General features: G+C 30.8%; 1 protein-coding gene across 1 annotated transcript in view; it reads left to right on the top strand.

Moving 5' to 3' along the window:
* NfI (Nuclear factor I) overlaps positions 1-6,556 on the top strand; it is a 100,430-nt gene extending 93,874 nt beyond the window's left edge. Inside the window, exons 9-12 of the mRNA XM_011506580.1 lie at positions 1,880-2,067; positions 2,802-3,167; positions 4,465-4,699; positions 5,460-6,556. Of these exons, the coding sequence (XP_011504882.1) occupies positions 1,880-2,067; positions 2,802-3,167; positions 4,465-4,699; positions 5,460-5,719 (1,049 nt within the window). The 3' untranslated portion in view covers positions 5,720-6,556. The remainder of the gene's footprint in view (positions 1-1,879; positions 2,068-2,801; positions 3,168-4,464; positions 4,700-5,459) is intronic.
* The last annotated feature ends 6,995 nt before the right edge of the window (positions 6,557-13,551 follow it).

The following is a 13,551-nucleotide window of genomic DNA, read 5'->3' as shown; positions in this document are numbered from 1 at the left end:
CTCTTCTATATACATGTATATGTGTATGTTATGTATATATATATATATATATATATATATAATTAATTACATTATTATTACGATGTTAGTATTGGTGTTTAACTAAATATATATATACGTACAATCAATATATATATATATATATATATATATATATATATATATTTATATTTATATATAACTGTTAATGTTGATGTTTGATGTTACATTGGTGTTTGATGTGAATTTGTTTATTCGTTGTAATCTTGCTGTTTGATGTTTGTCGTTGCACTATATTAACGCAGTTTGTCGCGGCCCAAAATCCGAGCTCGCGATTAGTTCAGAGTTTCTTCTCCAATATCCTTCGCGATTAACCAATTTAATGTTTTTGATGTTAATTTCGTATATTTATGAATAAAAAGTATTCATAAAAATTCTTAATTAAAAGAGCTTGGAGTTTGTTTGCCCAAACATCCTGCATATCCCATCTTCATATGTATATATTTCCAAAAGATGAAACATGTACATTAAGTACGCGTTTCCGTCGTCCGCTTATATTCATTACGTTCCTCATGTAAGGAATAAAAAAAGTCGAGAGGAGCAAAAGCTAAAGTAATATCTTGCTCGCGGTATGCATTTTGCGAAGCGCGTATAAAAACAGCGTACGCGCGGACACACGTACATTTGTATTCTTTTTTCCAGCCAACAAAACTCATGCTTTGAGTAGCCATATACATATATATTATATGTATTATGCATTACATATAAGCGTAAATATCATGCCCATGTATTTACTTGCCGTAACTCTTGTTGCTCATACCACTGAAACCACCCCCTAAAAACGATAACGCGGTCCTCTTGTAGTCTTTCTTTTTTATTATTACTGTTTCTTCCATTCGCCGCAAATTTTCGGCTATGCCTTCCGCGTACTTCACATTTTCGAATCTGTTTCATAATGCTTGATTTTTTCTCAATTTGATTAAATTAATTGAATTATTTAACCGCTAATATAGAAAAGGTGATTTAACAAGCTTTATATGTCATTAAATTACGATTATCTATACAAGGTCTAACTTATAATATTTGGTGGTATATATTCTAAATTATAATATTTGGTGTTTTGAAAAACTAATGATAAAGAGCTTAATTCCATAATACCTTTATAATTATATAAATTTTTCATTCGGATAATTAGTTAATTTGTTGACTATAAGTGATTAGAAAATTTGTCGATTATTAATTTAGACAAATAGACAAGCTTCTGATAAATGTATAAGTTAAGAATTGAAATTTATATGATTCATTGAATATCTATTTGAATAATGTTGCAATAAAAGAGCATTAACCGAGCTGAATAAATAATATGTTCAATGTGTGTATGTAATTATCTATAATTTGGTTATACGGCCAATCATTGATTATCCTATTCAATCGATTACGTAGCACATAAAGCTTCGAGCAACATCATAGGATGTAACACAGTGCATAGCGACATAACCTCAACGGCAAGCGATAAATTTAAGACTTTAATACAAGAGACACAGCGCGCAATTACTGTTGCGTACCATATATATATATATATATATATATATATATATATATATATATATATATATATATATATATATATATATATATATGTATATATATATGTATGTGTGTACGTATGCGCGTATGTGCGTATGTGTGTATGTATATATATAAATATATTCGCGTTCAGTTGAAGCTTGGGGACACATCCTTAGCATTGAGCGCACGCTTACTTATACATAACGAGGGGGTGGTTTTGACGGGGCGGTAGCGAAACAATTTTTACATACGAAGGTGCACACGCACGGTCACGACCAGCAACCTAAGAAATTCCTGGGATTGGCTAATATGAAACGGAAATGTGTTTCAGGTTTACACTCGCCGCATGAAGGTTTGGCCGGGGGATCTGGCCAAAGTATGTCCAGTCTTGCCTATTATCAGCCAGAGCATTCGGGCTCAGCTGGTGTCGTCAAGTACCCGGAGAACGGCCACGACACGCTCTCGGACTTCGTGACGTTCGTTTGTCAGGAAGCCGAGAATACTCAGCAATTACCCCAGGTAGCTTCTGCTTCTCATGAGTATAAATGCCAATCGTTGATATCATTGTTTCTTGGAGTTGTTGGTTTCGTTTGCTCGTATAGATGCAATTGGAGCTAATGGTAGTATTGAATTAGTTTTTATTTTTGGCAGTCTTGACATTATTCTATATCATTCATTTTTCATTTAATGCAAAGAAAGTGCTTTATGGTCAGAAATTTGTCAATGAAATTATTAATATATCAAAAACCTTATTCATTCTTGATAGCTCAGTTTCCTAAACTATTACATACAATTGCATAGATATTAAAAGCCTTATACAAGATATTAAGAGTCTTATACGATTTAAGTAGATGAATTTAAGTAAAAATTTAATATAAGTATAAGCCAAAGCATTAGTTAAATACTATATAGCAATAATTATAAATTACAATGTCAGGAGATGCTTAGATTTCATGGCATTGAATAAAATAGTTTGGAAACCAAAAGCTCTTACACGATTGGTGGAATCAACGGCAATACCATAATAATTGATTTTGATTATTATTATTGGCCATTCGCCCTGGATCGATTACCAGCACAATTTTCTGTTCGCGTTCCCGTCGTTTTATTAGCTATAAAAATTCAATCATTCGATTCGATTTCACTGAAATTCAAGGTGATGAAATGAGCCTTTTTTATAAACGACGTGATCAATCTGGGGCGAATGGATGGGCACTCGGCTTGATGGTTGATCGGTGGCGTGCAATTTCCAGACGCAACTCGCGGGACCGCGGTCTGGTATGCAAAAGTTCTCACAGTATTATCCGAGCTCGATGTTACCACCGCCGCCGCCTGCGCCAATGGCCAGGCCGGTCGCGATCATCAGGTCGACGGGCGAACTTACGGCGAGTAGCGCAAACTCTCCGCCCAACTCGGCCTCCTCGCCTACCGATCCTTCGGACCTAGCTTCGAACCCCCAGGACCAGATGTCCGCCGCAGCGGCAGCAGGACTCGTTGGCTCGGCCTGTCAGACGTCCGTCGATCCTGGCGGTCGTAAGAGCCCCGCGAGGATTCTCGTTACGGCGCCTCACACGAGTCGGGAGTACACCTTCGCTCATTTTCATTCGCAGCCAGGGCAGGTAAGATTACTAAATGATTATTTAAACGTGGACGGGGATGACGCTGAGCCTGTGCGTGCAACTCGTCGCGTTGAGATGAACAGTAAGAGTACTAAGAATTGTTATCCAGTCGTGAGGGATGTCCTACCTTTTTTGAACGAGGCAATAAAGCTGAAAGTATTTGAAAACACATAAATCTTAAAACACCAGTTTACGGTCTATGTTTTTATGATATATGTCGCTTTTACCGTACTACATATAAATTGTCGAATAAAACCATGAATTTCATGTCATTTCGACTGACTGAATTATAAGATTTTTAAATAAAATTAATCAATCTATTGTTCAACTATTGATGAACTATTGATGAAAGAATGATTAACCTTAAATTAATTCCTTTTTGTTGAAAAAATTCCTTTACAAATTCATACACGATCTTTGATTCTACTAATAATTCTATTAAATCTTAATTAAATCATAAGCATTGAAAAAAAATAAACTATTAGAAATTTATTTTAATTACTTCTTAAATTGTTCTATTAAATTTCAATATAAATGTTATAATTAAGAAAGTAAAACTTAATTAAAAACCAGACTTGGCGATAGCGCCTTTTTCTCATTTAGTTGAAATTTGAGATAAAATCATATTAGCATGCTATATGCGGACAGTATAATAAATATGGAGTCATTATAAAATAAAATACTTACCTCGATAATGTAATACATTTCAATAGTCTGTATTACATAAAGAATTGGCTATGGGAATTTTCGTAATTATTTACCAAGTATTATAATATCTACATAAAACTAGCCGCATAAAATATAATGATTACACGTTAAATGACGTACTAATATAAAGTGAATATTTCATTCGAAAAAGTTGCGTTATTATTTGAAATGAAACTGTTTAAAAGCAAAGTACCATGTTGGAAAGTGTAAAATTCCGTAGCTATTTTAGCGCCGCTTCTGGCTCCAGCGATAGGGAAATGTTCGCTCTCAACATCGTGTACAAAACTTTAAATAGGAGTTTCAAAGTATTTACCGTAATGTGCTTTGGTAAGCTAAAATGTAGTTAAAGTAGCTTAAACGATAATTGATATGTCCTATACCGAATCTTTGTCTCATTAAATTGCAAGAGAACTTTTGTATAAATCTGTACATGTACATTTAATTTGCAATTCGTTTTAAGTTCATTTGATAAATAAAAGCTTATTTTCGTGTAAATTCTATAACAAAATTAATCACATTGATTATCATGAACAATTTTGCTCACGAGTGTATACAAAAGCCGATTTCTTCTTCTTATTATTCTTCTTAGCAAATTTTCACCTACCCCACGATCGGCTCAATGTCGGGCGTAATTTCCCCGACGAACCTATCGCTTTTCTCGTCGCCGGTCCCGGTGACAAGGCCAGTGGCGACCCAGAGGTCCGTATCCAACATACCGCCACGCTGGAACACAGCGCCGTTCATAAACCTCGAGGATGATTACAATATGATAGCGCCGATTATCGCAGGAACAGCCACCGAGCCACCCACTGCAATGGAAGAAGGTATAAAACAACCCGATTCTCATGAATTATTCATTGAGGGGGTTGCGAGATTAGTTTGCGCTCTAACGTCATTTTACACGAAATTGGATTTCACCCTCAAATCTAAAAATATGCGCGATCCCGGCACTATACATAGCGTACGTAAGCGCGTTCGGGTCATAAATATCGAGGATAAAAATTTTTTCATACAACTTGAGTAATAGAGAAGTTAAAGGACACTTTTATAGTGAGTTGTCTTCGGCGCTTCATTGTAGTCTAAGAGTAAAATATAAATGATGCTCGGGTTGAGAAAAGACAAATATTCTTGTCATCATTTTAGGGGGTTACTTACCTAACCATTTTCAATCGGGGTACTTCGTTAAAATTTTGTACATTAGAGACATTTAAAATAACCTTTGTATATAAAATTATTTTTCAATTATAATGATGCATTTTTCTTATATTGCAGATTTTTCGTGATTTCAATGTCAAATTAAATTTTCAATGGTGGTGTGAAAATTTTTTCAATTATCATTTTATACATACATACGTATATATATATATATATATATATATATATTGTGTATTATTATTTAATAATCTACCTGTAAAATGTTAAGAAATTTGATTTTAATCAATAATTTAAATTTTGCCTTTGAAATTTATGAAAGTGATTAGTAATTACGAATATGTTCGTTTTATTTTTGTACAATCATACAAAATTTATGTGCAAAACATCTAAACCTTTTTCAAAGGATATTTTATAATTTACATATTACAGAACGATACTTCCATCCCGTCCATACGAGCAGCGTCGTTGACAAAAATGGTAATGGCGGACTAATGGGTGCAGACATTGGTGTTGGTACCGATCCTACAACGCATCATCATCAGCAACAGCAGCAGCAGCAGCAACAGCAACAGCAACAGCAACAGCAACAGCAGCAGCAGCAACAGCAACAGCAACAACAACAACAGCAGCAGCAGCAGCAACAGCAAGTGATGCAGGAAAAACTCGGCAGGCCAAAGTCTCCCCCGTGACACTGGAGGACCGTTAATTACGTACGACCGTGTGATGTTCCGGATATGGCGCCCAACAGCTCCACGAAGGAATTATCCAGCACATCGCGCCGCTGTTGTTTGGCCCGATAGACCATCTAATGGCAATTATCAGTTTACGATTACATACTCTCGTACACACAGTCAAGCTATGCTTCCAGTACGCCGTTCGTGCAACGATTGAATGCGATGTTATTAGGTTAGAATAAAACCCTCTGGCCTCAGCCCTCGTAAATCGCTTTGCCAACTTTAAATTGTATTTGGTTTTCGTTTTCTTTTGATTCTTGATGGAAATTTCTTGAGTAATCGTGGGTGGGTCCTCTTATTACGAGATTGTCTACGTATTACAACTTTTTAGGGATTTCGTAGACATTTACAAATGATATTTCGTACTCTTGTGCCAAAAACATGGGAAAAAAAACACTAATATCTTTTCTATTTCTTACGAGCGTATACTTTAATGATATTTATAATGATAATAATTTTCGGATAATGACTTGTCACTTTTGTCATGTTGTACATGAAGTCTAATCGAAAATTTTCAACCAAACTGTTTGTACTCCATAAATTTCCACTCGACGAGTTTATAAGCTATAAACGAAGTTCACAATTACGGTTTTCATAAAAAATGTTAACAGTGCTACAGAGTCTTCCAACTCCTTGCATACACATTACTTTATTATTTGCGATTCTAATATAGCACAGTAGCTTGTATACCTTATCTTTTCATACATACTCATACTGACCTGCACTTTGGTACTTCAACTCTCGAACATAGTGTATGTGAATAATACAGCCATTTGACATGATTGATAAGCGACTCAATGTTTGAATAGGTAATAAGTGATTTAACAGTCAATATAATTAATAATAACCTTTATCATATAATAAATACATTTCATTATTTGAGAACTGTTGTGTCGTGTTAAATCTGTAATAATTAACGTTCAACTTTTCGTTTCTTGATTTTCTTTATTGTTAAAGTATAGATAAGTCTTCATGTTTTGATTACTTTACTTGAGTTCGTGTATTAATGTATCATATATTAATTTAGTAAATCTAATCTTTTAATGTGTGTTAAATATGTGCTTAAATAATGTCCTTAATTTATTCAACATAATGAATAAATTGTAAAAATAAATAAATGTAAAATGTTAAATAAACTTTCAGACTAAGTTTTGTAATAATCACAAAATCAGTTAATAATATTAATGAAGAAGTAGCCGTTTAATCACTTATTAACTGTTCGATTACGTATTAAATAGATTTTACGATTATCCCTCTAATTTCCAAGCATTTCGTTAATATGTAAAATTCAATTAAAAACTAAAAGCAGTATCGGGCTGTCCACATAAACAAAATATATAAGAATTTTTCTCAAAAGTCAATATATATATATATATATAAAAAAAAAAAAAAATGTAAAGTTTATCGAGAAGCCTAGTATTGTGTACAGTCACGTGTGAGATGAATGTCAGTATTGCCCAATTGAGATAGAGCTTTTCATTTTTTTATCCAAATAAGCAAATATATTTTGTAAGACACGTAATGATGAATAAAAATCAAATAATGATAGCAAATTTTTAAAAAAAATGAATGCGTTAAAAATAAAGCAATATACGCATGTATTGTGTTGAGAAAATGATTTGTATAGCTGTAAAATAATAATGTTTTGTTATTTTAATGGGGCAGAGGAATTTCAGGGGGTATAGAATATTGAAAATTAATTTTGACGACAATGCCACTGAAACTCGTTAATACATTTTATTGTGATTAATTTTCAAAACATTCAAATTCCTTCGTTTTTTTAATTTTAAATCTCATTCTTTAATAAATACAATTAGTAATGATTCATTTATACATTTCAAATTATTTTTTGAAATATATAGTCTTACGTTTATGCATAACAGTAAATATAATTTTTTATTATGTAATTTATTCTATTGACAAACGTAAATGTCCATTAAACAATAATGAATATTGTTTTCAAAGTATGTATGAGATTTTTCAGTGGCTGTAAATTAATTAACGGCAGGTGCAACATAATCGGTCATATACCTAACGCTCAGGCTAGTGCTAACACTAGTTTTCACTAGTGAAAACTAGTCAACAGAGGCTGCTAGTTAGAAAACAATAATATTAAAAACAAGTAAAGCAAATAACAAGTAGCTACTTCAAAAAAGAAAGGTTATTCAGGTGTAACTTTATAACTATTAATAAGCAATTGATAGCGATTGTACGAATTAAGAGAAGATAATGAAAGTCGTGTTGACGCAACGTTAAAATAGGACACATAATTTGCTATTATGAGCAATAAAATATACGCGTCATTAACACTTAAGACTTTATATAAACGTCTTGCGATTTAATTTTGAAAAAAAAGAGAAAAATTTAAAAAAACGTAACATAGAGAACTACCTATCCTAAATGCTTCCAACGGCTGTTAAAAGAGATACCGCGTGATGTGATGAAACCGTACGTAAGACGATATAAATGAAGATAAAAGTGTACTAAGCGAAGAAGAAAATTACCCGCCCAAAAGAAAAAAAGTATATGTATACACACACGGGCGCGCGGACACACGCACGCGCGTGCGCACGTACGTACACGCATCCGCATACACGGCCAAGCAAGCAAACACGCGCACGCACGCAAATACAATTGTATACACGCATGTATATGCGTATGTGTGTGCGCGTGTGTGCGCGTGCGCGTGTATGTGAACGCGCATGCGTGTGTAAGGATGTGTACATCGCGCGTGCGCGCGTGTATGCGTGTTTTGCCGAATGTATGTGTATTTAAACAAACTTAATATACATTTCTTATATAGAACAGAAGAAAATAATGTTGTCCCCTTAACAGGCACAGGGATAATATTTCTCCTTTGCCGCGATATACTGCTTTTATATAAGCGTTTAAATAACTGAAAATAATTAATTGAATTTGCGATTTATAGTAGGATTTAAGGGTTGAGAAAGGTTACACAAATAATTTTCCTGTACCCACTATCATCGTTAAGAGTCATGTTATTTACTAGTGGCATTCGAACATCGTTAATTTATATTCTGTAGGAAATGAGTTTTATAAATAGTACATACGTTGTTTATTATTAGATGATATTACTTTAATTATATTATTACTTCGATTATTTTTATTTACTAGGTAATGATTACTATTAAACGTTTAATCGCATTAGTTATTGTCACTATGCGTATTGTATTATATTACGATTTAACTTGGACTTCGTTAGCTTGGTTTGTTCAATTAACGGAGAGACAATTTAAAAATATTGTTGACCGACAAAAATATTGATCGTTTAATAGATTGTTAAATTTAACTTATTTTTCTATTCCTATTTTTTCCTCGTACATTATTACCGAAGACGCGACATCTGCACTACGGTAAGATTTATATTCATTTTCATCTTATTAACACATTAATATTTGAACTTATTTGAACTTTTTTGCAGTCTTGTAAAATACTAATATTATTAGGGTATTGCAAATAATAATGAAAATTTGTTCCTATACTTTTGTGATTATATAATGTACAATAGTAAATTGTGCAATACTTGTATTATCGATTAGCATTATCTTTTTAACTTTTTTCATTTATTTTTTAACTGATTTATGCCATATAACTTACTAACTTTACGATAGGAGCAGCAGCGATAACTTTTATTCCGATAGTCATAAGTTTCTTAAGTACCACGGTGCTATTATATTATTACAATGTATTGCAAACGATGTCGAATTACAAAGATGTTGCTACTGCTGCTGTCACTTGCGATCTGATATGATACTCTTAAGTAATTTAATAACACTACTATAATTATACTTTTTAGGATTAAGTAGCTTTAGTTATACTGTTTAAAAAACTATAGCGAAGTATAAGTGTCATAAGTCATTGCTGCATTATCAGAGATTTTTAATAGAATTTCATATGCATTTTTAATAAGCATAATTGTTTCATTTCATAAATTATCCTACAATAAGCTAGAGACTATTGATTAACACATATTCTTATAAAGATGCTTGTTATAATTTTAATTAATTACTCATATTTTGACAAAAATATCATATATGTGTTTACAAAATAGTTCCCCTATTATATGCTAGTTACATGAAACTAGTAATATGTTACATATATTAACCTGTGCTTAAAAATTAATTTAGTAAACTAATACGGCTCTGTTTAAATTTATTATATTTCCATTTAAAATAAAAATTTTAAGATGATCGAAGTATAACAAAAAAGCAATCAATCCATGTATTGTTTGCACGTGACAAGTGACACTTTAATTTAAGAGGTTAATTAAACTACCACCATCACCACCACTACTGTACTAACTTTACAAATGTTACCATTACTTCTGTTATAAAGAACTATTACTCACTAATACTTTATAAAAAAAAAATTTACTATGAAATGGCTTACTGATCTTACATATTATATCGTTTACTTAAAAACTGTTGCAACTTCAAATACCGCTAAGTAAGAAAAATTGTAATGCTATTTACTAGTGAATACAAATTTACGACTACTATATATAATTTCATAAAATAATTTACGGGAAACAGTGTACATATGTAATTTTAAGAAAAATGTAACATTTATGAATGAAGTAGGAAATAAGTTTTCGTTTGATATACAAAAAAATTCATTAACGCCTTTATTCAGCGAAATATAAACAAAAAGCTCCGTAAAAGATTTAGAAAAAAAATATATATATACAAGCATACATTTATAATGTGGTTGAGAAAATTTAGCAGATTGCGTAAATGTTAAAAATAATTAACATAAATGCGTATGATTCATAAATAATAGTTGCGAGAACAAGAAGCTAAAATATGCCAAGTAGTTGAAATAATCTCGAAAATGAATGAATACAGTATGTGGTATTTTTTATTTGTTGAAAACAAAAGAAAAACTGTCTTCGTTGTACCAAGCCGATAATTCGATGTAGAATTTCTTAAAATCACGTCTAAAAACAGGGTGGTCCGGGATCGCGTTAATAATAATAATGATAATGATAATATAATTTGTTCTTCCATTTGTATTGAATATTTATATTTTCGCTTGATATTAATTATCGTTAAAGACTCGTAGTGAATTATATATCAAAATGGTAAAGATAGGACGCTTACGAAACAAAATCGTGCCTTTAATTTTCTAATTTTTACTAATGTGTTTTTTCAATGTCAAATATAAAAGTAGCTTACAGTGTTTTTATACACGTACAAATATACTTTCATGAAAATTGGAATTTGCCATGTTTAAAATATTTTTGAACTATATTACGTAAACTTTTTCGATAAGATGAATTAATTCATTTGATGCAATGTAATAAAAACGTGAAAATGATCAAAATATATAATTTAAATGCGTAACTAAAGTCTGAAATTAATAAGAATAGAAAGCAGTTTATTAATGTGGATAATAATTAAGATTTTCGCTGCATAACACACTTATTTTACATCTTTATTTTACATTAAAATTAAGTCACAAATTGTATGAATTATGAGAAAAATGATTATATATAATTAATTTTGAATGATTTAGTTCTGTTATAAAAATTACAATTTGCAAAAAAATTTAGAATCAAATACTTCTCTCGTATACTTTATTATTATTATTATATCTAATTCAATCAAATAGCAAAACATTAAAAAAATATATTAACACAAAAATTCATACATCTTAATTCACTAAATAATAAAATACTATGTTCCTTACATTTTGCTGAAGTATGTTTTACAGTTTGCATTTTCATTGCATAATAACGAATAACTCTAATAAGTTAAATTAAAACAATAAAAAAATTAAAAAACTAAAAGTCTGAAAGTATCCAATTTCGGGTACGAATAAGTTATAAGGTTGACAAAGACGCGATCAAAGCGTTAACTCGAGAAATAAATACTTCTGCTTTGTGTTAATAGACTAAGCTACTTGTAACTGTAGGTATTAGCTCCATTTCTTTCCACGCTTTGTGCAAATCGAACTACAGCAGATATTAATAAAAAAGAATCCCAAAATTCAACGGAGCTGTAATAAAATAATTAGTACGTGTGAGTAGAATGCGATTGCCAATATTGGACATACCCATAAAAATTTTGTATAGCGTCTCGAGCTGCCTTGAACCGAAAGTGCATTATAAAAATCGTTGATCAGTAGGTCGAGTAAGGAATGAAAATAACGCATTCTCGATCGAATCGACGACACGAGGATTTTTCTACATAAAGTAGTTTCACGTATAGATGAGCAAATTAAAAAAAGAAAAATAATAAAACATTCAACGTAGATAAAGTATATTAATAAGGCAATAGGTACACCATATATGTAGGAAATATCGAACTGTACTTCAATGCAAAAAATTTATAATAATGCACAAAATAAGTATTAGCTTCAATTTCAAATATAACCTTCGTCAAAATACTCGAAAGCTAAACTATTTAAATTTATTAAAATTAGTTTTTTCGATAAAATGCTTATTAAGTTTCATTATTTATACGTTATTTTATCAAATAAGATATTTCTTAGGAAATAGATGCGAACAGATTATCTTCAATTATAAATATAAACTAAAATTCTATTTAACTTTACAATAATTAATATTTCATTCATTATTTAACAATTAAATTGTATCAATATAAGATTGTATTATAATAAAAAATTATACAAAATTTGATTGAATCACTAAGTTAAATATAATGAATGCTAAATTAACCAAAAATTCAATATTATTCAACGATATTGATTTTTAAAATAAGAACTGCTATTTTTGAACGAACAATAATGCGTAGTTTATGGAATGCAAAAAATGTCACACTTTCATGTAACTCGTTTGCGCTCAAGTTTGCTCGTTCGATGATTTGACAATATATTGATATTCAAAAGCTTTATAAAATAGAATTTAAGTACGGTTCGATTTTTCCAATAGCCAAGATGAGTCTCGCGATCGACGAGTATAGCCGGAATAATATAACCCGGGCCACCTGCGGAAAAGAACCTTACAAAAAAAAACACACACCCTGAAACAACGAAATTACACGAAAGAAAACGTAACTCAAAGTTGATAAATAAAAGTTTTAATGACGAAGGCTAAAATAATACGATCGAGTCATTACCATGGAATTTAAACGAATGAAAGTGCAAAAGAAAAAGAAAAATAAGAAACTTAATACAATTAATAATCTATTGTAAATAAATAAATATAACACAATTTGGTGATAAAATTTGATAACAAAAAAAAAGATGCTTTTCATTCGTATTGTATTCCAGGTTTTTGAACATTGCAAATTTTATATCCTTACGAAGTGAAATTATTTTACTCTATGAGGGAATTGAAGTAAAGTCGTCCCAGCGGTTATACAAGCGTAGACAAATTATCATACAATTAGCCAGTTGAGAATAGTAAAGAGATGCGTATTCTGTAAGCAATTATACGTAAAACAATTATGTAATTTGCAAATGTAGAGTGAATTATGAGAAGGATAATGTTAACTAATATAAAAACCTAAAATAGAAAAACAAATGCATGAGGTTATTTCGTAAAGTTAGAAGGAAATATTCATATGACGTTATTGCGAACGGTATTTATCCTGGAAGTAATAATTATTAACAAATATACAGAACAGTAACAATAATATTATTAACGATCATAATAATTCTACTAATAATAACGGTAGTGGTAAAAATAATACTAATACTAATACTGATACTACTAATATTAATAATAATACTAATACTAATAATAATAATAATAATAATAATAATAATAATAATAATAATAATAATAATAATAATAAATTTCA

Source organism: Ceratosolen solmsi, unplaced genomic scaffold (genome assembly GCF_000503995.2).
Source record: "Ceratosolen solmsi marchali unplaced genomic scaffold, CerSol_1.0 scaffold6, whole genome shotgun sequence".
NCBI classification, from domain to species: domain Eukaryota; kingdom Metazoa; phylum Arthropoda; class Insecta; order Hymenoptera; family Agaonidae; genus Ceratosolen; species Ceratosolen solmsi.
The sequence above is the reverse complement of the archived record's forward strand: the minus strand, read 5'-3'. Positions and strand labels throughout refer to the sequence as shown.